Source organism: Prinia subflava, chromosome 24, assembly GCF_021018805.1.
Source record: "Prinia subflava isolate CZ2003 ecotype Zambia chromosome 24, Cam_Psub_1.2, whole genome shotgun sequence".
Taxonomy (NCBI): Eukaryota; Metazoa; Chordata; class Aves; order Passeriformes; family Cisticolidae; genus Prinia; species Prinia subflava.
In genome coordinates, this window is record NC_086270.1 from 361,497 (window position 1) to 387,532 (window position 26,036).

Below are 26,036 nucleotides of genomic sequence, written 5' to 3' on the forward strand. Positions count from 1 at the left end.
ACCACTCACTCCAAGAGCTGACCCAATTAGCTGATTGCCAATTCCAGCTATGGATGCTCATTGCTTTGTTACAGCAGATCTGCCTTTTAAAGCAATAATTTATATCAGACAGGATTTGAAATGAAGAGGCCTCAAAAGACCTTCGGTTGAAAGGTGTCCAACAGGAATTTTTAAGAGTTCAAATGGATTCTGAAAATAACAGCCTGGTTTTCCAGCTCTCCCTTAAGGCCTGCAGCTTGGAGAGCAAGGGAATATTTGGGAGGTTTTGTAGCAGGAACCCAGAGGAAGAAGTGAGTTTGTGAAATCCTTTAGCAAAGAACATCTCTGGGTGCAAGGGCTGGTGCTGGACACACTGTGTAGGGCAGGGAATGTGCTGCTGCTGACACAGGAGCCTCCCGGGAGGTCCCTCAGGAAGGGTGACCCAGGCAGGTGACCCTGGCTCTGCCCCAGGCCAAGGGGCTCCTCCAGAGCAGCCACAGGCAGGACGGGCTCCTGCAGCTCTGCCCCTCCGGCTCTTGGCTTCAGCAGGGGCCTCACCAGGATTTTAGAGTTCTGCTGCCTCTGAAAAGCCCCCTCAGACACAGGGACTGCAGGAGCAGCTCTGCAGGATGTGCTTCCCTCCCCTCCTCCCCAGCAGCTGTTCCCATCCCCACCCCAAAGCTGGCAGCTCCAAGCCCTCGCTCCACTGACAGCTCTGGCTTCCCAAACCTGGATAAATTCACTCAGCACTGACTCCGTGGCCACCACAGCTTATGGGCCACATTTTGGGCTCCCCAGCCCCCTTCCCACACAAGTTTTTGGAGCCCCTATTCTCTGAAGAACAGACAGTGCCTGGCCCCACCGGGCCACCCCCCACCCACCCTCACAGAGGAGAAAGGTAGAACAAAGCCACAACGATCCCCCAAACAAAACGACACCAGGAAAAAACTAGAACAAAGAATTGTTTAATCGCTTAACCCTTTCTCTTCCAGGGACCAGAGAAACAAGTTTTCTGCTCCTTCTAATGAGGGCAGTAAGGCTCGTGTGTTACCTCTACAACTGCAGGGGCAAAGTTTATGAGATGATCGTCTTTAGTACTCAAAAAGCGAGAAGCAATGGTCACTGCAACACTAAGAGAATCCTAGAGTCTCCTAACGGAGAGCCCATTGCTAGAATACAAAAATAAAGGAGGCATCCCTGCATATCCCAGGCTAGAAAGAGTTAACCAGAAAGAGCAGGAAGAAGCTTTCCCAAAGAGGGGGTTGAAGTAAACAGCAGAGGTCAATAAAGCAACATCTTCTCCTGACTTCCCCAGCATGTTTTTTTTTCCTTCACCAATAAATACAAATTCCTTGTTAACAAGCGACAAGCAGGTAATCTGCCCACAGCAAGGGGAAAAGGGGCTAGAGGCAGAAAGAGTTTTCTCTCCCCTTCTCTCCTATTATTATTAATCTTCGTTTTTTTAACCAAAGCAGCCATTAAAAACAGCAACCCACTGCAGAGACAGGGAATCTGGTTGCTTTCACACTGCAACTGGCAGGTAAAAGAGCTGCACTGTCTCACAAAGGTAAAAAAACCCAAAAAATAGCTGCCACAGCAAAAGGTGAATGGGGAGGGAGAGGTCTGTTCTCTTCAGAGCTTTCCATCTCAGTCTCTCAGTTTAAAAATCAAAGTCTGCAGACGTTGTCTACTGAAAGCTGAAAAAAAGTTTGAGTGGGAGGAGGGAAAAAAAAAAAGAAGAGGATGCATCTAGTAGGAAGCCTTAAGCAAAAAAAGAAAAGGGCAGATCATGTCAGAAAGCCACCCAAGTGAGGAGAATTTTCTGCTGCCTCTGGGTCTGGAAGAGCAGCAAATGCCGGGGGTGCACCTGGCTACGCCCCCAGCCAGGTGAACTCAACAGTCACAGGTACTGCGTGGAAACAAACCAAGAGCCCCCGAGCTGAGGGACAGCTGGGCAGGTGAGCTCTGCCTCTGCAGGAGAGGGGAGGCTGATCCTGCCACCACAGCTGGGCACAGCACGTGGGGAGCTGCTCCCCTTGAGGGGCTCCCACAGCACCGGGGCGAGCTCAGGCTGCACCCTGGGACAGAGCTGGCCAGTCTCTGTCTGAGGGGCACCCTCAGGGCCCGGCCCTCTCCCTCTGCAGGGAACAGTGTCCTTGGAGAGGTGCTGCCAGCTGACCTCTCTCCCTCCTCGTCTCCAGGACTGTTCTGGAAGGCAGAGGCAGCCCTGGCTCAGGCAGCCCCGTGCAGCTGCGCTCAGCAGTGCCTGGCAGCCAGAGGCAGCCAGAGGCAGCCAGGGGAGGAAAGGGAGGCCTCTCATCTTTCCACGGCAGCAACAGGAAGACCAGGGATTGCACCACATGGAAGAACAGCACACACACACGCACACACTCAGACACACACCTCACACCCCTGGGACCAAGGCTAACATGTTCAGACCTTCGGCAGGAAGAGACACGAGACAGCGCAGAGCAGTTCAGATCTCCAGGGGCTCTTTGGTCTTAGTTGATAGTCCTAGAAAAAACAACCTCCAGAGGTGGTTGTAGCACAGCTGTGTAAGATCTGTGGGGTATTTAGTGTTTGGCAACTGCAAGAGGAGAAAACAGGGCTGTGTTACAGGAGGGGGAAGGAATGGAAGTACAGTGCTGTTTCCAGGTGTGCTCCTGGCTTTGCAGCCAGCTCAGGGCATGGGGAGTGGGAAGAGGAAGGAGGGTTCCTGAGAGGACCACGAATCCATCTGATGTTACACCAACAGAGGCAGGGAAGGCCCACCTTGGCCAAGACAGAGCAGCTGGTTGCACAAAAATGCTGCTTCTGACAACTCCAGACTGTAGCTGTGTCATTCACACGGTGACAATGTCCTCAGCTCCTGCACAGGTGATGCAGAGAGGAGAAAGCAAACACAGCTACACACCCTGGGCAATGTAGAGGTGCTGTCACCTGCCCCTTTCCTCAGCAGCTTTAGCTACACAAGTCCTAGGCCTCTGATCCAACCTGTGCCCATCGCTGTCACCTCCCTCCATGGGCTCAGGAACCACAGGAGGGAGTATCAGAACTGGGCAAGCTCATTCTGCTCCATGGAGCTGCACACACCCAGTGCCTTCACTGATCCCTCAGCTAAGACAGGGGGACAAGACAGGCAACCTCCAGTCCTCAATAGAGCACAGCTACATCTGCTGACGTGTCTGAGATGGAAGCCAGAAGAAAGATGTTAAGGGACAAAACAGGTGTTTCGTGGCCAACAACCATAAACCGGGGGCCTCTAGACAGGCTGGTAGCACAGTCAAGCTTTCAAAATCACTGCAGCAAATTCATTCCATAACCCCTGCCCTAGGTTTGTATTTTATTCAGGAATTTAACATCCCCCCTGCAATGCAGGCAACAGCCCCTGTACCAGATCATACAGCAGCTCTGGAAAAATAATCACCAGTTACACTGCTCACAGACACTCAAAGACCCCTGTTGGGACTAAATTCCACTAAAGGCAAACCCCAGACTGCACTGCCATGGAGGAGGAGGAGGAGGAGGAGGTGATGGTTCAGAGACGGCCGCTCCTGCCCCTGCCAGCTTGTCCTACCCTGTGCATAGTGCGAAACAGTGCAGTCATTCACCAGAGAAAGTTCAGGACCAAGGAAACTCGGTTCCCTTTCAGCCAAACATCTAGAGGAAGGAGAGGCAGTTCTGTTTTAGCTGGGCCGGCACTGGACTTGCCCCTCTGAGCTGTCTTCATCATCTGAGCCCCCAGCCCCTCCGCTGGTCAGTCCTGTGATCCGGTAGCCCATGTTCAGCAACATCACCTCCAGCGGGTCCGCGTTCATGCGCCGCTGGTTGGCTTGGGAAGCACCTTCCATGTCCACGACCACGCGGCCGTTGAGGGTCTCACTCTGCAAGACACCAAGGGAGAGCGCTCAGGACCAAGGAGGGGCTGTTCCTGCTGCTGCACTAGGAGATCCCAGAGGGAAAAGACAGCAGGAAAGAGCGTCCCACAAGAAGGGAGCTCTTACCTCCGGCCTGGGGTTCCAGAGTCGCACGACCGGGTCGATGCCGCTGGTGGCCAGGAAGCAGTAGCTGGGATGAGGCTGGAGACAGTTCACAATGGACTCGTCTCCCTGCAGCACACGCACCAGGTTGGTGGTTTCCTTCTCCCAGATGAAGAAGGAGCCGTCGTCCGAGCCGCTGACGATGTACTGGGCATTGCTAGGGCAGAGCAGCAGAGCCTGGGGGTCACACTCGAGAGCCAGGCTCCAGCAGCCTGAGAATTTCACATGGCTTCTATCATCAGCAGGCTGACACCCCTCACACCTACACATCCAGATAAATCTCCCCATGCTGGTTCCCTGCACCCCCAGGAGCCCTGTTTTCAGCCCCAAATGGATTTCTGAAATGCTAGCCCAACCAGGTCCTCTGTGGATCTGCTCCTCATCAGCTGCTCATGCAGCACCATGGGAGGAGGGCTCCTGTCAGCTTGTCCCAACTCTCCAAACCAGTGTGCCTGTCATTTTATGAACAGTAACATGGGGCTACACGTGAGGCTTCCACAGAACAGATCATCCTGCCCTGCATCCCTGCTACATCTGCCAGCATACCTGCCAAAGAAGTTGGCCTCTTTGATGTCTGTCGTGGTGTTACAGTGGCCGCAGTATCGGAATTTGTAGTCGTAGCTGCGCTCCCTCAGCACCATCTCATCCTCAGAGATGGAGTCCTTGCGGCCCGTGGCTCGCAGCCGGATGGGGCCACCCCCCTTCTTGTCTTCAGCTGCAAGGACAACACATTTCCCTCAGCACCATTGGGGGACTTCTAAACAAAACACACCCCAGGAGACCCCAGCAGCCTTAGAGGAGAGTTAAGAATGATTCCAGCAGGGAGCAGGGCTCAGAGCACGAGCTTCCTTCCTTCCAGATTATCTCCTGGCTACATCAGACTCCTTTTATCACACTCTCACTCAAGAGCAAACCAGGACCAGGCACAAGGAAAGAACAGGCTCAGGCCAGTTTTTGTGCACAGCAACAATCAATCTCTCTCAGAAGTTGGAGCTTTACTTTAGAGGGCCAGTTTAAGGGGGAAAAGTCCTTGTGTGCTCATTAGATTTCAGTGTAACCTTGGAGAAGGCCAGGAGCAGCAGCACTCACCGTTATCACTCTTGGAGAAGAGGGCAGCATTGATGTCCCTGTCTAGTGCATCGCAGGCACTGCTGTGTGCTTGTTCTGGAAACTTCCCTTTAAAGTCATCCAGACACTCCAGTGCTTCTGCCACGTACTTGAGCTCAAAGAGACAGCGGGCAAGGCGGAAATGGGCCTTCAGGTGGCACGGATTTAGGGATATAGCCTTCAAGCAGTCCCTCAGAGCATCATAATGGTCCCCATCCCTGAGGAAAACAGCGGTGGATTAGCCAGCCCAGCAGCAACAGCAAACATTTTCCACTGCTGCTTCCCAGCCCTCATTTCACTCCACAGCTTGTTGTTTCCAGCTCTCTACACAATCCCACACCCCAGGAGCTCACTAACAGCATTTGCTGTGACTCGGGGGCACCACCTGACCCAGCCCAGCCTCCCCAAGGGCTCTGCAGACGCCCACAGGCAGCTCTGGGATGTGACCGCACCAGGCTGCCCCGCCAGCCCTGACCTGCCATTTTAAATCCAAGAGAGCAGAGCTCCCTGCTGCAGCACATTTCGGGAAGTCCTTTGAAGATGGAGGATGCAGCAGCCCTCTGGCCAGGCAGCACAGCCCTCCCGTGCCAGGCGGGCTCCCTGTCACAGCTCAATCGTGCCCCTGTGTGGACACACGGCACAGCTCCGGCCCGCGGAGCCCCGGCCAGCAGCTGCAGGACCTCCCACCACAAAGGGACAAATGTCTCAAGCAGGAGCCTTTCCTCACCTTTATAGGAAAATATCCTGGAGCTTTAGAAGTGAGTGTTACAGCAGATGGACTGTACTGGGTATTTGTATCCTGTCTGAGCCTGATCTCCCTGAGCTCAGGGCTGTGGGAATGAGGCTGTCTCTGGCTGTGCTCTGGAAGCAGGAGGGACTTGTTGAGCCCTGTGTGATGCTCGGCTCAGGCTGGCAGGGCAGACACACCTGGGGCACCAGCACTGAGCCTCAACTGCTCAGACACCACTAAAAAGCCTGAACAGAGTGCCAAGGCTCCATTTGATGGTTAATAACAGTAATAATAATAATAATCATGTTTCATACCTGTAACCTACATGCCCCACTGTGACTGCCCCATCCCTGGAAGTGTCCAAGGCCAGGCTGAACAGTGCTTGGAGCAGCCTGGGGTAGTGGAAGGTGTCCCTGCCCATGCCCAGGAATGGAATGAGATGGGCTTTAAGGCCCCTTCCAACTCAAACCATTCCAGGATTCTGTGCACTGCACCTACCAAGGGCCAGAACACTCCCAAGGAGGTGATGAATTCCCAGAGCAACAATTTTAGATCATGTGAAACCTTTGTCAGGGAACCACAGGAAGGCTCAGATTGGAAGGGACCTCTGGAGGTCATGCAGGACACCTTCCCTGTACAAACAGGGCTCCCTAGAGCACATTCCTCAGGATTTATCCAGAGTCCAGGCAGCTTTTGAGCATCTCCAGTAAAGGAGACTCCACACCCTCTGCGGGCAGCCTGTCCCAGTGCTCTGTCACCCTCACAGTAAAGAAGCTCCTCCCCACGTGCAGGTGGAACAGGGAAGAGGTGTCCCAGTGTCTGGACATATCAAGGGGAGCTCCAAATCTTGCAGGAGCGTGTTTTGAACCATCCACCCCGCAGCTCCCTGCTGTCCAGGTGGGTACTGGCCACTCCCCAGCACAGCCCTGCCCTGAGATCTGCAGCAGGAACACGGCTCTCCAGGGCTGCCTCTGCAGCACTGCCAGGGCTAACTCAGGACACGCAGCAACAGGCTACTTTTAGTCAGAAAAAGAGAGAATGCAAGTTACCTGTTAGGATGACAGACAGATGTGTCACATTTGCACACCTGACTGGGCTTTTAAAGTGCTTTGCCACCCTCAAACATCCTTCAAGCTCAACTACCAGCGCTGGCAGCCCAACAGGCTGGTGTGAAAATGGACATGGTGGGATGTAAAGCAGGCTCTGGCTTCCCTTTGTTACAGGGTTGACTCAGCCTGTGCAAAACTAGAAATCAGCTCAGTACTGCCAACACGGACTGCTGAAAGCAATCCAGAGGGGGATGCAGTTGGCTTTTAGGAGCAAAATTTCAAAGGACAGCCTTGGAAGTGCTGGAAAATATGAGCAGCTTCTTAAGGGAGATGAACAAGGGGAGGTTAGGAAATTACAGACCTTCCTTTTTTCTTGCTCTCTCTGTTATTCAGAGAATGAGGCCAAAGCAGGACCTGCAGGGTTCTGAGGGTGGCCTGTACCTGTTCCTGCTCCAGACATCAAGAACGTCTCAGAGACACGTGGTGGTTCAGCCTGGGTCACTGTCGGCCTCTCCTCCTGCTCAGTGACATCCCAGCCACCTTCTCCGCACTCCACAAACTGTTCCTAGCAGAAAAGTGCTCCTTTTCTGCACCTGGAAGGCATCACCTCAGTGCTATTTAAATCCTATCCCCTGCATGCCACAGAAACCCACTGTGTGTATGTTTTTCACATCTTCCTGCTACCCAAAACTGTGGCAAAGCAGTAGCTGACACACTGAAAGGTTCAGATGTGCCAACACCCTTTGGGAAAAACGATTCCTATAAGAAAAATGTCATGCATGAGCTCAGCACTCAGCTTCTGTGTTCCATCCCTTAATCCCAACCTATTGTTCTTCTCCTTTGGAACACTGAGGTCTTTTTGAGGCAGCTCCCAAATCTCTGCTATTGCAAAACAGCCAGTAGGCCAGTTACCAACAGTCACAACAACTGCTGGCTGCTCTTTATCTTGGCAAGAAGAGAGGAGAATTCATAGCGGGGATTTCAGCAGCAAGAGGAGAAGGATATCCTCACAAAGCAAATGGAGATGAAGGACCACAGCTATTTTAAATATGTTAATGGCAAGTCATGGTACTCAGTCTTACTCTGCTCAAGGGGACAGGCACTAAAATAACTCAGCTGTATCTTGCAGATGCAGCTCTGGCCACTGGTCAGGGCAGACGTTACCTACTGCAGAGGCTGACAGGGTGTTTTGCAGCCAGCAGGGCAGAACCCCTGCCAGACTGCACAGATCTGCCACCTGCCCAGACCCCTCCCAGAGGTTGTTTCCATCCAAAGGAGTGTGGATTAACTGGGGTAGCACAGGAACTACCAGGTCTGAGTGTCTGCAGGGTGAGGTACTTGAATAAAGCAGCAACCAAAGCCACCCCAGCAGCCCTAAAGCAACCTCCTGCCACGAGATGTTATAAAGCACAGTCACCATTACGTCATGTGTTGACAGCAGATTTAAGAGCCCTTCTTTAATGCAAATCAGAACCACCCAAATAAACAAAGACACCCTTGGAGACACCCAGAACGCTGTGAATCAGATGTGGATTTTGGGTTTCTTTTCAAACAGGAAAGGATCAGGATTTCACACAGCACATCAGTGGGTGAAACAATGGGCTGCCTACCAGCTGTGCCTCCCCAGAGTCCAGCACACACTGCTGTGCCATCCCTTCGTGCCAGAGGTGCCCAATAACGTTTCAGTCTGATAACCCCAACCCCGCCTGGCAGAGGGACCCCAGGGTGGCCCTCGGGAGCCACCTGCAGTGACACTGTCCCTTACCACTTGCGCTTCATGTAGGCAGCAGCTCTGTTCCCATAGAGCATGGCGTTGTTGGGGGCCTTCTGCACAGCTTTGCTGTACAGCTGGATGGCCTGGGTCCACAGCTGGCAGGCAAAGGCCTCGTTGGCTTGTTGCTTGATCCTCTCCAGGTACGGGGGCAACTCCACCTGGGGGCTGCAGGGGAAGAAGGGAGCAGCACAGGTAAGATGTATGTCCTTCACTCCAGGTCAGAGTCTGCAGTGTTTAGTTCCAGCTTAGCCAATGCTTGCTAGGCCTCCTAATAAAAGATTCAGGAAAAGTCAGAAGGGACTCTGGACCTGAATAACCGGAGTTTAAGAGGAAAGTTAGGTTTTGACCACAGAATCCCAGAACAGTCTGGGTTGGAAGCGACTTTAAAGCTCATCTCATTCCACCCCCTGCCACGGGCAGGGACACCTTCCACTATCCCAGCTTGGTCCCAGCCCCGTCCAGCCTGGCCTTGGACACTTCCAGGGCAGCAACAGCTTCTCTGGGCAACCTGTGCCAGGGCCTCACCACCCTCTGGCAGTCTCACTGCATCAGTGTGACCATCATTTGACTGTTTCCATTCTTTCTTCATCTACAGAGACACTCCCATTTGAGCAGTGGGTATTTTAAGCATCAGACTTCACCAATAAGTCTTTGTTTCGACTGCATAAACAACGTTTCCAATCCTCTTTTAGCAATGCACAACAATGCACATGCAGAAGCATCTGAGCTCACCAGGCCCATGCTCTGCAACCCAAAATTCCAGCCCCGTTCCTGCTGCTGCGGTGGAGGGGCCATCTAGAGGAGAGGAGCTGAAACAGTCCGCAAAGAGACTCTGGAGGAACCCAGACTACCCATATATGGTATTAAGTAAGGGCCTTGAGTTTGAACCAAGTCTCATCAGCTGGAAGGAATACAGCCACCAAGACGTGCTGCTGCTCCTTCACCCCAACTGCATTTTGGTCTTAAAGACAGAAATCAGCAGGAGCAATACAAGAGGCTCCATCCAGTCCTAGCTCCCATGCTAGGAATGGCAGTAGTGTTCCAGTGTTGTCACAGAACAATTCTGGCTGCTTCAGTTCAGTTTGCAGCAGCAAATGCCCAAAAAATGGCAAAGGGACACAAGGTTCCCTCACCTGCCACCATCAACACACAGTTCCTGCAGGCCAGGGAGCAACCACCACTCAGGACACTTTACTTCCAGGCCTGAAAAATCATTTCTTAGTTTTGTCCACCTTACTTCATCAGAAGAGGAAAAAGCCTTGGACAGTTTCTCCCAGTTTGCTCTTGCCTGGTCTGACTCCTGCTCACAGCCCAGGCACCAGAGGCCAACACAGCCCCAAGGACAGAGGCCACGTGGCCATCCAGGAACAGGCAAGGGATTTGCCCTTCACACCTTTTTGGCAGCACCTCACCCTGTCGAGAGGCAAAGGACAAGGACAAAGCCACAGAAGCCCCTGGAGGGGCAGCTGTGCCCTCACCTCACGTGTGCCCTTCCCTCGGCCAGGCGGAAGCCGTTGCTGTGGAGATGGATCCCGTTGGACACTCCATTGGTAGAGGTTTTTCCATTCTGCACCTCTGAAGGTTAGAAAAAGATATACACAGCTAAGTATCAGTGTAGATTATACAAACTCAGGGTTTGTATACCCTGAGTACATTCCTGTTTACAGCAGGGCCAACCCAACACAGCAGCCCCACTCAGAGCAGAAACAAAACTTCCATGATTCCACCTGCTCCAGCCCCCTGGATTGGATTTGTCCTCTTATACTCACAAATCTCTGCAGTGTCCTTTACAATACAATTCTAGATCAGAGAACCAGACACACACACAACTAAGTGCTCACACAGAGCGAGGGCACCTGAAGGGAATTACCTTCGACTGATTCCAGGCCACAGCTGGACCATCATGGAGTCCTGGAATGGTCTGGGAGGATACCAGGACCTCAACCACTGAAAAATCTGCTTAATCCTTGAGCACAGCTCTAGGCACTCTCAGCTCACACACACCCCTCTCCCCACAGGTCACTCCTGCCCTCATGTTTTGTCCCACTGCAGAAGGATTTTGGAACTCAGGGTATGAACTGCACTGCAGAAACAGCCCAGCAACACCCACACCCTGCCTCATCCTCCTCCTGCACCCTGAAAATGAGTCTGGAGTACAGAACTCCACTCTGCTGCTCGCTCCCTTTGTGACAGCATCACACTTACCCCCTGAAGTGTGGCACTTCTTTGGGAGGAGAAAAGTGTATGGTCGCTGTTTGTATGTCAGATCAAACAAATAGACCTGAGGAAAGGAAAAAAGAGCATGAGACAAGTCTGCAAAACAGAGATGCTCAAGTCAGAAATAAAAGAGGGCTCTGTAGATACACAGTTCTGTGTTTGTGTTTGCTATTTCCAATTTTCTCACTGGGAATCTTTCTTATACATGGATACACAAGGGATGGCAGCAATAATTGGGGTGTGTCCCAGTCCAGCCCAGTTCAGAGAGAGTAACACTGAGAAACAAGAACCTGGCCTCACTCCACACCTGCAGAACTTAAACATGACCTGACCACTGACCAACCTGCTCAGAAAGCTTCATACTTCAATTAAGCAACTAAGATATTTCAGTTAATACAATGATAATGAAGAAACCAAACACCTATTGGCAGAAAAGAAGTGGGACACTGAGGAAAAGTCTCTCTAAGACGAAACCAGTATTTCCCAAGAAACTCCCAGGGCAGCTCTGTGAAATCCTAATTTACAGCTGGACTGGGACAGGAAGGGACAGCCCAGGCCAGGCCCACGGTTCACCTTCTCCTAAAGGGAGCAAGTGCACATGTGAGAAAGAGCTGTGGAGGACAAGCACAGTGCAACCTGCCCACAAGCAAAGGTCCTGTTTAATCCACGCTGATTGATGCTGTCAGGAGGATTTTCTCATTCCACTGGTAGGCTTTACAAAAGATCCAGGAATATCACCCAGAGCTCAAAATTAAAGCAATCAATATTCCAGGTGAAGGCCTTTGCTTCTCCAAGTTCCTTATTCACTATATCCTATTACAGAAGTTTGATGTTTCAAGAATGAGTTATGAAATCCTTACTAGGTCAACAAAGGTCAGTTCTAAAACTGGTTTTGTTTATTTTCTTTCTCCTCTTCCAGAGAGTGAAATGTGAATTGCAAAACTACAACAGAAGGTGGTTTAACTTTGATCACTGACAGCGTAACAAATATATTCCTAATCCCAAGTATTTCATCTGAATTCATCAGAAAGCAGTTTAAAATCAATCACGTTACCCACAGAGAAGTTGCTGCAGCTATTTTCAGTAGCACATAACAATGTCCAGTGACCCAGTGTGGAGTTTTTCTGTCTCCTTACCTGCTCCCCTCCCATGTTGACCAAGAGCTCGGTGCCATCAGGGCTGAAGGTGACGTAGGTGGCCACCAGGACCCTCAGCCGGTTGTTGTAGTCTGGAAGCTTCACTGGGAGGTGCCCTGTGGAGAGGACAAGTCCATAATTATTGCTTTAACTCTTAACTGCTGCCTTTGTCCTACCCCAGCTGCTCCCTTTTACAAGAGCAAAGCCATGGAGCACAAGCACCTATGGGGTTTTCCAGTTCCCACTGTTTACTGGATCCTTCCACGAGGAACCAGAACATGCACAGGTGTCTTCTCACAGGTTCTGGGTATTGATGCCCCACCTCTGGAAGTATCCAAGGCCTGGCTGGATGGGGCTTGCAGCAACCTGGTCTAGTGGAAGGTGACACAGGGTGGAACAAGGTGTGTTTAAGGTCCCTTCCAACCCAAACCATTCTGTGATTCCATGATTCCAATTTTGCACAGCCACCTCCACATGAAGAGAAGAATCACAACTGCCTTGTTAACAATGAGCCTGCAGAACCCAGCGAATCTCAGTTTTAGGGATTCACTAGGATTTGGCTTTTGTGATTTGCAGCCATCTGCAAATACCTCCATCCTCAACCCCCTAATTAGGTTTCCTTAATAAAGCCCTCAGCACAAGGAAAGCGAAGCTCCTAAATATTCAGCTCACACACAGGTTCTGTTCTTCAGACAGCAGATGTGTTGCATGACCAATTCAGGGGACCTGAGGAATCCTCTAGTGGGACTCATCAGGAGCAGGACTGTCAGAACTGGTCTGCTGAACATGCTGGTCTGAGATACTTAAAAAAACCCCAAAAAACAGAAAACTCAAACATTTTGGGGTAAAAGATAGTAAATAATGAGCACCGGAAAAAAATGTCATCTATATTGCTCAGATACTGCATCACTGATTCTTCATCTGCAAGATGAGGACAAGTCCCTTCTGTGCCAAAAAGACTTTGAACAGCAGCTTTGCTGGGACTAGTTCCAGGAATGCCTATAAAGCCCAGGTTATATCCAATCCTTCATTTTCCAGTAGGAGTGACAAAAACACATTTATGCTGGACAAAATGCAGCAATGCTAGCTCACCGCCCCTGAGAAATAACCTGCAATTCCATGCAACATCCCCTGGAAGAGATCCTCTGAGCAGGGGGTTTGTGTGTGGGGTAGAACTGTATTTCTTTGGGCAGTGAAGTGCCCCCAGTGCCCCCCAGTGCCCCCAGTGCCCCCCAGTGCCCCCCAGTGCCCCCCAGTGCCCCCCCAGTGCAGGGCCCATACCTGCCACGTAGTACTGAGCTGCCCCGTCCGGGAGGGGCTTCTGCCGGTCACAGAACGTGTGCACTCCAGCTGAAGGGCTCTGCTTCATGCTTTTCCTACCCAGAGAGAGGAACAGCCTTATGATAACCACAGCATTCAGCTGCTGGAAGCCTCATCTACACTGGCTTTTCTTGTCCACCCACAAGGACAAGGCCTGCTGCCCACACAGCTATGGGGTCACCAGCCTCACACCACCCGTGTACTCATCGAAAACACTTTGGGTGATAGAAAAAACAGAGCAAACTTCCCAGAAACAGGCTGGATCCCTGCAAGTCCCTCTTCCCACCAGAGCCATGACCAGATCCCTGTACCAGAAACCTGCCCCAGCAGGCAGGTGCTGTTACCTGTGGTTGTGGATCATGCGGATGTCGTAGAGCCGCACGAAGGGCCCGCTGGCCCCCACGGCCAGGTAATTGTTGTCCTGGGGGTTCACTGTCAGGCACTTGGCCTCCACCAGCTGCCCGCAGTACTCAGTCAGGTCTATCAGGACCTCGGAACGCTTGCTGTTCTCCCGCAGGTCGTACTGCCTGTGAGGGGATGGGAGTCAGGCAACTTAGCACGGGCTAACAGAAGCAGCAGGGAGAGACTCATGCCCCACAAGGATCAGCCAGTCCAGCTCCTGGCCCTGCACAGACACCCCAACAATCCCACCCTGTCCCTGAGAGCATTATCCAAACGCTCTTGGAGCTCTGGCAGCCCTGGAGCTGTGACATTCCCTGGAGAGCCTGTTCAGTGCCCCACCACCCTCTGGGGGAAGAACCTTCTCCCAACATCCAGCCTAGACCCCTCCTGACACAGCTAAGAGAGATGACACCAAGGACATGGACATCAGTCATTTGTGCCACAGGTTACTGGAAGCTTTCCAGTAAATCTTTCCAGATTTAAGAAAGGGAGAGATGAGCTTCAGCTGTTTAGTACAGAGACAGCCTCTCTTGAGGTCTGTGCACAGCAACATTGTGATGGTTCCCGAAACCAAACCAACTGGAACTCTGTACCTGATTAAGCCATCCTCTGCTGCACTCCAGAAGGTGTTTGGCCACATGGGAGCCGTGGCAATCCGCTTCACTCTGTTGGTGTGGTCTCCAAACATGTGCACGGTCTCCTTGACAGTCAGGTCATGGACGTGCACCTTGGAATCCGCAGCTCCCGTGATGAGGATCCGATCCCCCGAGTGCGGCAGGAACTGCGGGACAGGGAAGGGACACTCACCTGAAGGCACTGAGGCTGCTCACATGGACACCCTGGCAGTCATGGAGCAGGAGCTCTGCTTCAGGAACACAGGCCTAGCCCACGTTATTCCCTATTACACAGGTCAGCATGCACACTCAAGAGTCACCAGCTACAGCAGGGCACACCAGAGTGTCTTCATCACACATCCCAATTTGCTACAACCATTTCCTTCCAAGTCACAGAGAGAATAAGCCTGGGATCTGTATAAACTAAGTGCAATATTAGAATTAATCCTTTTCCCCATAATTAGAAATATTATACTTCTTTGGGGGGAAACTGCTTGCAGGAAAATGTTTCCCAGGAAGGATTTATCCTTTTACTGCTCAGGTTGCTGTTTCTGTTAGCTCTTCATTCCTTCTAAGCACATACCTTGACAGAAAAGATGTTTGCAGTGTGTCCTGTGTGCATAGAGAGGAGTTTCTTGTGGTGCAGAGGATCCCACACAATGGTATGCTGGTCATCAGAGCCAGAGGCCAACAAGCTAAAAGCAACAGGAGACAAATATGCACCATGAATTCTTCTGTTCCACACCGTGCCTGGGTCCGTGGAGCTGTTTGACCACAGACATCCATTAAGTTAATTCAGCCCTAACCAGCCCATTTCCTCTCTTCCCTCAGCTCTCTGTTCTTGCTGCTCACTGTGCACCCATCCCTTCAGCCAGGTCTAGGAGCTGAAGCAGACAAACAGCAATTCCCCAGAAAGCACAGCTGACTGAAGCATCTCACCTGGGCTGCGATGGGAGAACACGAGTGTGTGGTCAACAGCAAAATGCAGGGCCCCCGCCCTCCTTATTACCCTGGCTGTGTTAACTGCTCCACATCAGCTCTGAAGCCCAGCCAAGGCACTCATTCCCAGGCTCCAGATGTGCCCAGGCAGTCCCAGGGCTCATAGGTGAACCACAAACTGCTTTTAAAGTCATTGTAAGGTGCTCTTGGCCTTGTGCATCCATCTGCATCTGAACCAAAGGAATCTGACATCTGCAACCCTCAGCTCTTTTAAACTTAGGTTTCCCTGTAGCCATTCTCTTTCAAGCACATGAAATTCTCACTGGCAAATAATTCTGAAGAGTATCAGAAGGCAGACTTTGGATGTTGTAAGAGGCATGTGCAGAAATACCCACTCTTCCTCCAATCCACTAATTTCTCACACAGAAACTCTTCACACCACTTGGTTACTGGAAGCAGCTTTTTAGTTTCCCTCTAAATTGCAGAGGGGTGAATTCTCTACCTCCTTCCCTTGGGCATGTGTCCCCCAGCAGCAGCTTTTAACAGCATGGTGAAGGGGGTGGGGAAATGTCACCACCAGCTGGGCAAATCCTAAAGATCCATTATAATCCATAATACCACTTAAGAAAAGAGAAGCAGCCTTGAATCTCCACTTCTTAGTCTGACCATTTCCCTTCTGAACTCACTAAAGGGGCATTTCTAATAATATCCAGATATATTTAACAAAATAAAGCTTCTTTAGAAGCATGAGCTCTACTACTGCTCAAAATTTGAGCTTGAGCTCCACTTTACTAGAAATGGGAAGCAGCTGCTTATGATAACATGACCTACATCCTACTCTTGGGAAAACCTGGGGTTATGGCTTTGCTGATTCCCCAAATGAAGCCACATACTTACTCTCCTTTTTCATTCCATTCCAGACAGTTGACACACCCAGAGTGACCCTGAGGGAAGGAGGCAAGGGAAGATGGTATTACTCAAACTTCAGATGTATCAAACAGAGCTGTCCTAAGACAAGGACACAGTGAGCTCCTCACAAACAACAACTTCTTCCAATAAAAGCAGGGTTTTTTTATTCCAACCCTGCAAAGATCTCCACACACGTGGTAGATAAGCACCTCCAGAAAAGACAGACGTGCTGGAGCAGTTGGAGTAGAAAAGGCAAAATGAAACAAATAAAAAAAGGTAGTGTTGAATAAAATGGCAGTTTAGTCTCTACGGCTGAAATCCTGCTGTACACATGGAAAGGTGACTTTGCTTCCAAAGCCCTTGGCTAGGCTGACAAATTACATGTACAGGCACCCTGGGAACACAGGGAAAATGCACTTTTGATAGCTCTGTTAGAAGCACCTTGCTGCTGGGTGACTGCATCATCCATCTTCATCCACATTAACCAACGATTGCACCAGGAAGAGGGGGAGTGCTGAGCAGCACTGGGTGTGGGAGATGGGATGAAAAGGGGGACAAAAGAATCCTCTTCTCCCCCAAAGCAAGATCATTGATGTGTCAGAGGTTGGCTCAGTTGGGTAGAGCAGGGTGTTGATAATGCCAAGGTTGTGGGTTTGACCCCCAGATGAGGCTGTTCATTCAGACATCGATGATCCCTGTGGGTCCCTTCCAACTCAGAATATTCTGTACAATCTTAAAATCTTTTCTAAGGTATGTCAGAGTGCACTACAACCTGTTCCTTAGAGATCCCATTAGAGCTGAGTATGTTGCACAGCTGACAATTGCCTTCTCCAGGAATCAGTGCTGAGATTAGGTGGTGCCCACCCTGTTAAAGGTTCTCCTGTAGGTGCACCAGGTAGTGAAGAAAGCTCACGCAAGCTCTCACTGAGCTACTCCTGCCTCTAACGCAGTTTGGGGGACCAAGAAATCAATATTTACCCCACAAAACAGAGAAGTTCCCACACTCCTGCAGAAAGGTGCACACTCAGGAGCTGCTTTGCTCTCTGGACACTCACCTGCAGCTCAGCCTCCAGCCCCAGGCGGCGGATGAAGGGGTCAGTGACGTGGTAGTGGCGCTCGAAGCCCAGCGCTCCCCTCTCCTGCAGGAGCAAACAAGCACCACACTGACCACGGCAAACACAACACTCCTTTACCCTCCCAGAGAAGATTCTTGAAGTTTAAAAATCACACCAGGTACTGGGGCGACCACAGGTCCTGTGCTGTAGTAGGGAGTCACAGAACCCCCGAATGGTTTGGGTGGAAGGGACCTTAAAGCCCCTCCAGTGCCACCCCTGCCATGGCAGGGACACTTCCCACTGTCCCAGGCTGCTCCAAGCCCTGTCCAGCCTGTCCAGCTGGGCAGCTGCCTCAGGGTGGGCTGTCCCCAGCCAGGGAGCAGAGCTGCAGAGCCATGGGGGGCTCCAGAGGGACGGAGCAGCTGCCACAGGACTCAGCAGTACAGATGAAGGTGAAGGAAAGCAGGACAGTTGTTTCCCCTGTGATCTCACAGGGCTCACAGATGCATCAGCAGATGGCTCTGATGAAAGAAGGCCAACTGCAGAGGCAGGAATGAAGGAGAGAAAGCACGTCAGATTTTGGGTGGGACATCTGAATGCCCATGGAGATTCTTCCCTAGGACTTGACCCAGCCATGCCACACTCATCAACTTAATCCTTTGCTGTCAGCATTTAGAGATGGGAACACCAACGTCTAAATCACCCTGGTGGTGCCCAAAATATCACCCTGGTGGTGCTCAGAGCACATCAGTCGTCCCAGAGCAGGCACAGAAGCGCTGAATTCCCTTCCCAGCCCAACGTTCAGTAATGAACTCCACATACCAAAAGCTATTTGAAGACAAAATGGAGACAGACATAAAAGGGTTGGAGGCAAAACAAACCAGGCTTTTTGTAGGAGCTTCCATGACAAACTTCAAACCCCTTGATGTATTTTTTCTGGAGAGCATTCCTAAAGCACTGCAAGGTCCATGCAAGGTGTTGCAGGTATAATTCTGTGCTATTGCAGCCTCAGTGGCTTTGTGAGGCTGTAGGGTAGGATATTGCTCTTCCTACAAGGAACTGCCTGACTTAGCAATCTTCCCAAGGTCACACATCAAAGTCTGACAGAGCAGACAGTCTAAGACAGTCCCAGGCTAAGGCTCAAACCACAGAACCAGCCCTTCCTCGTTAGGGCAGCAAAACAAATCTTTGCACATGGATTAAATTACAAGCCTAAAACAGAGTTTGGTACCAAACTGCAAAGAGAGCACTCAGTCTCCCGGTTCCTTATTCTGGCTACTCACAGATCCCTTTCCTGAATGCTGATTATCAGCAAAGCTGCAAATGATTTCAGGCCTCTGAGTCCCAGCAATAATTGCCTATTGTGTCTGCTGCAGCCAGTCCTTTCACGTTGATATTCCACAAATACAGCCATCAGATGACTGATCCCACCACTGCACAAGTTTTTTTTTCCCTACACAAAGGAAGCAACACAGCACTCTCTAAAGAAAAGGAGACAGAGAGGCTGTGACAGAGATCATTAGCTTTACTACAGTCAGAAATACCTCTGATGGCAAGATCACACGGGGAGAACACAGAAAGCAGAGGGGGAAGCTGGCTCAGGGCCTTTGTGGTGCCCAAACACAAGCACCTCTATTTCTCTCTTCAACTCAGAAGGAACAGAGCTGCTGATGGCAAACCAGCCCAGGGAGAGGAACTGTGCTCCTGTCATGCCACACTTCACCCCAGCTCTCCATTAAAGACAGTGACAGGTCCTGTGTGTTTGTTCTCTTAAGCTCCTTAAAGGGCTTATCAATATGTAAGTAACAGATCCCGTTCCCAAGTAAAGGCACCACCAGGAGTTTCCCACTGCAGCACTGACTCCCCTCCCTCCACCCAACCCCAGAGAGCACGGGGCTCACCCGTACCTTGATCTGCCTGTGGATGATGTCTCTGGTGATGTTGGCTTTTGCCATCTTCTTGCAGTGGGGCAGACGCAGAGAAGCTGTGGGAGGAGCTGCTGTGCATCCAAGCATTCCAGCCAAGCCAGGAGCTGCACTGAGGGCCTTCAGTTACCTGCAGGACAGCAAGGAGGGGACACGGGCAGGGACACCACACATTAGGCCACTCACAGACTGTGACAAGGGCTGTTTCCCAGGAACAGTGGTGGCTAAGAACTGAGAACTTTGGAATAAAGGCTCCTGAAGAAACTCAAAGAAGGAACAACAGAAGAATGAATGCCTGACTCAAGGCCATTCCCAGTTTGTGGAAAAATTCATGATGAGCACAATTCCACGACTGTATCAGCCTGGAAAATCCACGTTTCTATCCCTGCAAAGACCCTGTGAGTCCAGAGCAGTGTTCTGTCCCACCACACCATGACAACTCATGTCTGATGTCACGTTTCCCAAACTCTACAACCAACAAAGGCTATACTGTGAATTAACACAGCATTGATGCTTTTGGCCACCTCTTCTCTCTCCTTTACTACATTGGATTATCAGCAAAACACCCCTGAAATATCCAGAAGGGCATAAATATTCCTTGGGAACCACAACAGCCAACCATGAGATGACAACTGAACACCTAATTAGCTCAGCAAGAGAAAAGGGGTGACCAGTTAAAATTGAATTTCCAGGAGAAATTAAGAGTTTTGCACACTCTTAATGGAGTTTAATGTACTAACCTAAATAATTGAAACCCCGTGGAATTGGCTACTCCTGCTAAAAAACATTCAAATTCCAGAGTGATGGTCACAACCCTGAGCTGGACAGGCTGCCTAGCAAAGGATCAGTCAGTCCCTCAGAAATGCTACAATTCCCCCAATTTCCATCCCATAGCCTGGCCCATTTAGACATTCCTACAGTTCTCTTTAAAATAATAAAAAAAAGAATAAAAATTACATTTCAAACGCCCATTTCGTCCTATATAACCCTCTAGTTTAAAATCCTCTTTAAAAACATTTCCAAGAAGAACAAGCCAAAATGTTCCTCATCCAAATGAGGAAATGCTGATTCATTGAAACAAGAGCATTTCACAAAAACACTGCAACAAACAGGAGTCCTGGCAAACCTCCTCTGATTCTCTGCTGCCACGGGAGGGCTTCCACTGGCCCTCCTGTCCCACCCCACCACGGGCAGGGACACCTCCACTGTCCCAGGGTGCTCCAAGCCCTGTCCAACCTGGCCCTGGATGCTTCCAGAGACAGGGCAGCCACAAAAACAACTTCCCTCAGGAATGGCTCCCAAGGACAGGAAGGGGAGGAAGCAGCAGCATCTGGGCACAGGGACAGGTGGATCTGCTGACACTGCAGCTCCTGAGAAGTTTCTGAGCTGCTTCCCCAAACCTGAGGACAGAGAGTGAGGAGCAGGAGCGTGTCCAGGGGAGGGAACAGAGCTGGGAAGGGTCTGGAGCCCCAGGAGAGGCTGAGGGAGCTGGGGGGGCTCAGCCTGGAGAAAAGGAGGCTCGGGGGGGACCTTGTGGCTCTGCACAGCTCCTGACAGGAGGGGACAGCCGTGGTGGTCGGGCTCTCCTCCAGGGAACAGGGACAGGAGGAAAGGGAACAGCCCAGGCTGTTCCCAAGTCCATCCTCAAAAGACACTGGGACAATATCTCAGCACATCTCAGCACCTCAGCCTTGTCTGCAGCCTTCTGCTCTCCTTAGTGCTTCCCTACAACACTCCCAGGCTCTGTCCACACTCTCCTCTCTCCAGGCAACATCCAGCTTCCTCCTCTTCTCCCCTGCCAGGTACATTTCTTTTCTTCCTCTGAGAGCAATTGAACTTGGCTCTTAGGACCCCTCTACGCCAGTGCCAGGCAGGCAAACAACACCCCAGTGCTCTTTTAGGAGTCTTTTTGTCACACTTCCTACCTCTAGTTATGGCTAATTTCTAATCAGCTGCTTTCTCTTCCAACAGCACCCAACAATCTCAGTCTCAAGGACACACGTGGAAAAATGCCTGTGCATGGAAAGATCCAGATCTCCCATATACAGCCATAAATAACCCACACCAAGAGGCCAATTTAGAGCTAAATAAGTCACTTCAAAACCATTAATACCCTAAAACCCCTCTGTAGAAACAGGATGCCCAGAGGGAAGGAATATCCAACCCCCCCAAAACCACCACTCCTTAACAGACCCAAATTCTCTGGTTTTTCAACAAAGACTCTTCTGTGCCAGCATTTTCTACCTTGTGGGACTCTGACACCCACCCTGGCCGGGTGAGAGCAGCAATACACAGGAGTTGGCTATTTCTGGGAGTGCTTTTGGGATTACTGATGTGTTGTGGAACTTCCCAACTCTCTGGACAAGTTAGGCCCCAACAGAACACTGTAGTGCAGATCTCAGAAGATCAACACAACTTTACTTCTTAAAAGATACAGGCAAGGAAACTCATCCATGAAATCAGACCTTGGGTAACAGGCTTGGATAAAACCCAGTCAAACAGGAATGCAGGAGCCTAAGGTGTCTCTCTTTCTAAGGAAGTGCTTGATTTGGCAACTGGATGCTGCAAATGCTCAGAGGTCTCCCAGATCTTGTGTCTTTGCTTGGCCAAGAAGGCTCCAAGAGCCTTTTCTCCTTTCCCTTTGCTATTTTTTGTTGCTCAACAGGTATTCCTCAGCTACAAATGCTCTGGCAACCTTTAAATTATCATGGAATCACAAAGGATTAAGAAATTCTCATTCCAGATCACATTTTGAGCATTAGCCACAACTGATCACAATCCCAGACTCAGTCCCCATGGACAGGACAGTTACCTCAGTCAAATATTAAATAAATAAAAAATAAATATTAAGTGTTCTTAACACTAAAGACTACTGATCCCACCACTGTACAGGTAGATCCAGCCTCTGGTTTCAAACTGATGCTGGAATAAAACAAAATCTCCCAAGAATTGTAGATCTTCTACAAAATATATATAATGAAAATCAGACAAAAATAAACTGTGCCTCTCAATTTCTTAGACACAAAGGCTTCCAAACATGAAGTCCCTCCAAAGAGTCTGTCTTTGTCACCACCAAAGGAATTGAAAATTCCCTGGAAATTTCCACCATGGAAATTGGTAAAGAATGTTCCTCTTCAGGCAAAACCACCGTGCAAATTCTGCTCTAAGCCATTCTTGCAGCTTGTGGCTTTTAACTAACCCGGCACAACCAACTCCTGCTGCAATGAGGGATTAAGTCCCAGAGTGAGGGACAATCTAGGATAAATCTGCATTGTTCCTCCCAGGGCTGACTCCACCAGCAGCTGCACTTTGGCTACAGGTAGGAGATCACCCCATCCCTCCCTGCCTCTGCAGGTGTTCCAGGACAGGGCTTGGAACAACCTGGGCTGTGGAAGGTGTTCCTGCCACTGCCACAAAATGGTCTTTAAAGTCCCTTTCAACCAAACCATTCCATGGTTCCATGACCTCTTTGGGGCTATTTCTTGGATGACACCAGGGCACATTTCTCTATCACACCTCAAGGACAACTTTCCCTCATCCCTCACTGCTCCAAACCTGCCTGGAACACCCCAGACCAGGACTGAAAACCTGGGATCCAGTACCTGCTGTCACCGCCTCCAGTGACAACCCCTTGTCCAACTGCTCCCTGGAGCACACAGAGGGTCAGCCCACCTGCAGCTCCCTGCACTTCCCTCCTGGACTCTGCTGCCACTGCCACACAGAACTCCAGGGGCACAAACAGAACTTTCGCAATGCCTGGCCTTTAAATCCACAGTCAAAAATTAACAAGGCGCAGATTTCCGTGGGCTCCAAATCTGGCAGGCTCTGTTTACACTGACAGTCATTTAAAAGCCCCTTAAGCTCCTGGGAAAGTACACTTCCTAAGGGTACTCCAGGGCACGGAGAGAAACAATCACTCCAAGTGTGGAAACAAAACCTCGACACTGATAACACAAATAATTCCATCGATTTACCATCAAACGCTCCCAAACACAGCTTGGATTTGGGGGGTTGCTCCTTTGCTGGATTGTATTTCCCTCCCATGGAACCACCTGAGCACCTCCCACCCACAGCAACACCATGAGAGTGACAGGCTCTACACTGGGGGGGTCAGAGCCCCAGCCTTGGCACCAGCACCCTTTGGAAAAGCTCCATCCACCCCAAGGAACTCCACAAAGCAGCAGGACTCCTGAAATCAGCACTTTTAAACAAGCAATCCCATTCCTAACTGCTTGGATGTGCCCAAGTTTCCCAGGCTCCAAACTCAAGGTCATTGGGAAAAAGCAGCACTGTGCACACCACGAGCCTCTGGATACACGGCTCATCCCAAGGGAAGATTCCTTAGACCCCTTCCTTCAGCATCTACAAATTATTTCACCCATCCAAGCATCGCCCAGAACCCACCCTGAGAGGCTTCTTTACCCTCAGAACTGATTTCACTGCCCTCTTTACCTTGACTTTCCAAGAGGTCACAGATCAAATTAAAATATAGAGGTGTAGATACGAATATGGGTGTTTTTTGGGGTTTTTTTAGGAAACCTGAAAACCAAGAGGGAATGACCTGGTTAGCAGCAAACACCTTGTTAAAAGAAGGTTTTGCTCCAGCTGAAGGAGTTGTCAGGAGCAGCAGTGGCTCCCCAGATGGCCGGAGCAGGGAGCCAGGAGAAGAGGTGAGATCTGAGCCCTGACAGAGCCTGCACAGGGGACTGTCAGGGAAACCCTGACACACTCAGGCCACACGGTGCTCCCAGCTCAGCCCTCCCACTGCAGTCCTGCCTCTCCCTGCTTCCCAGCTGACACATCCACGGGGAAAAGGGGAGATGCCAGGCAACCCCTCAGCCCAGCCCAAGCAACATCCCAGTGCCAAGTCCCACACAGCCCAGTAGCTCCAGGAAGGAGTTTAACTGGCAAAGGAGGAGAGGCTGATCCCTTCTCCAAGGAAAGGGGCTGCAGGACACTCACCAGGGCAGGGGAAGTTTCACTGAAGGCTTTAACAAGGGGACAGGGAGCAGAGCAGGGCTGGGTCACACCCAGGAAAGGGGGAAGGAATGTGAGGACAGGGCAGTGCCAGGAGTGGGAGGGGGAAAGGAAAGCCAAAAAGCAGGAGCTGTACCTGGCAGGGGGTGGTACCAGCAGATGATGCAAGGCTGGGGGTGAGAGGGCTTGGGGGAAATGTGCGTGAGGGGCTGGGGTGGGAGGACCGATAAATGAGAGATCCTTAAAATGAGTCAGACAGAGAAGGGGGTGACACCTCGGGGGAAGAAAGGGACACCTGACAGAACCGGAGGTGGGGAGAAATGTCAGGAAAGGCAGGTGAGGGGGACAGATGAGAGGGAAGGGGGTACATGGGGATGTAGCAGTCAGGAAAGGGGTCTGGGGCATATAGGGCAGGCAGCTGACAGCGAACAGGGTACAGGGGCACAGCTGACAGGAAGGGAAGTACGGCTGACAGGGAAAAAGCACGAGGAGTGCTTGACTGGGGAGGAATGGGGGGAATGTAGCCGGGGCACAGGGGGAAGAGCTGCCAGGGGAGCCGGCTGACAGAGAAGGGGCCCGCCAGATGTAGCTGCGAGCGAAGCGGGTACAGGGTGTAGCGGGCAGGGAAGGGGGCGCCGAGGGGCAGCGGGCGGGGAAGGGGATCCGGGGGAGGGTGTCTGTCAGGGCGGAGGGGCCGCGGGGCCCGTCCGGCCCGCGGGGGCCCGTTACCTGTCAGGCCTCCCGGGCGCGAGAGCAGCGGGCACGGGAGGCTGCGAGGCTCCATCCATACGGGGCAGAGCGGGACGCCGCGCAGGGGCCGCGGCGGGGCCCCGGCCGTGCCCCCCGCCCCCGGCCCTGTTTACCCCCGCCAGCTGTCCGGGGCTGCGCTGCGCCCCCCGCCGCCGCGCGCTGCGCATGCGCCACGCCAACTGCGCAACCGCCCCCCCGCGCCCCGCCGCGCCCCGCCCCGCGCAAAAGGCGTAAATCCCGTTCGTGAATTCCGCCCCTTCCTGCCTGCCGCCGCGCCGGAACTGACAGCTCGCGGAGCCAATGGGAAGGGAGGAAACTGGTCACGAGCGATCCGCCAATCGGCGGTGAGGGGGCGGGAGCGTGGGGGCGCGAAGGGGCTGCTGGGAGATGTAGTCAAGGAGGGGGGAGCGATGGCCGCCGGCTCCCCTTCCCCAAACCTGGGGGTCCCTGAGCCCGGTCCGCTCCACAGCGGCGAGGATGGTGAAGGCTCTGGAGGGGAAGCCAGGAAGGCATAGCGTGAGGTCACTCAGTTTGTCCAGCCTGGAGAAGAGGGGGCTGAGGGCAGAGCATATCTGGGTCTGGAGCTTCCCTGTCCCTGGAAGGGTCCCGTCCCACCCCTGCCATGGCAGGGACACCTTCCACCGTCCCAGGCTGCTCCAGCCCCGTCCAGCCCGGCCTTGGGCACTGCCAGGGATCCAGGGGCAGCCACAGCTGCTCTGGACACCCTGTGCCAGGGCCTGCACACCCTGCCAGGGAACAATTTCTTCCCAAAATCCAATCTAAACTGACACTCCACCAGCTTAAGGCTATTCCTCCTTGTCCTGTCACTCCAGACCCTTTTAAATAATCCTTTCCTCTCTTTCTTTTTGGCTCCTTCAGATACTGGAAAGCTGCTGATAGGTCACCCTGAAGCTTTTCTCCTCCAAAGCCAGTCGTGTCAGCCTTTCCTCCCGGGAGAGGTGCTGAACCCCTCATCCTTCTGTGTCCTCCTCAGGACATTTGGGATTCTCTGGCTCTCCACAGGCAGGCTGTGACCGAGCCCCTGCAGAAAAACTCACCGCAGCACAACTCCAGAAGCGAAGTGTGAGCAGCGGCACCGAGCCCGGGTCTGCC

The 26,036-nt window shown here is 51.7% G+C and overlaps 1 protein-coding gene across 1 annotated transcript; it reads right to left on the reverse strand.

Moving 5' to 3' along the window:
• Window positions 1-928: 928 nt before the first annotated feature.
• On the reverse strand, window positions 929-25,098 carry WDTC1 (WD and tetratricopeptide repeats 1). The gene is made up of 16 exons (XM_063418720.1): window positions 24,903-25,098; window positions 19,179-19,326; window positions 17,272-17,355; window positions 16,205-16,251; window positions 14,952-15,063; window positions 14,348-14,535; window positions 13,697-13,879; window positions 13,314-13,408; window positions 12,033-12,148; window positions 10,885-10,960; window positions 10,158-10,254; window positions 8,671-8,844; window positions 5,109-5,344; window positions 4,566-4,734; window positions 3,984-4,176; window positions 929-3,863 (listed from the first exon to the last, which is right to left on the reverse strand). The coding sequence occupies exons 2-16, from the start codon at window positions 19,284-19,286 to the stop codon at window positions 3,666-3,668; spliced, it is 2,076 nt and encodes a 691-aa protein (XP_063274790.1). The 5' UTR covers window positions 19,287-19,326; window positions 24,903-25,098; the 3' UTR covers window positions 929-3,665.
• Between the last annotated feature and the right edge of the window lie 938 nt (window positions 25,099-26,036).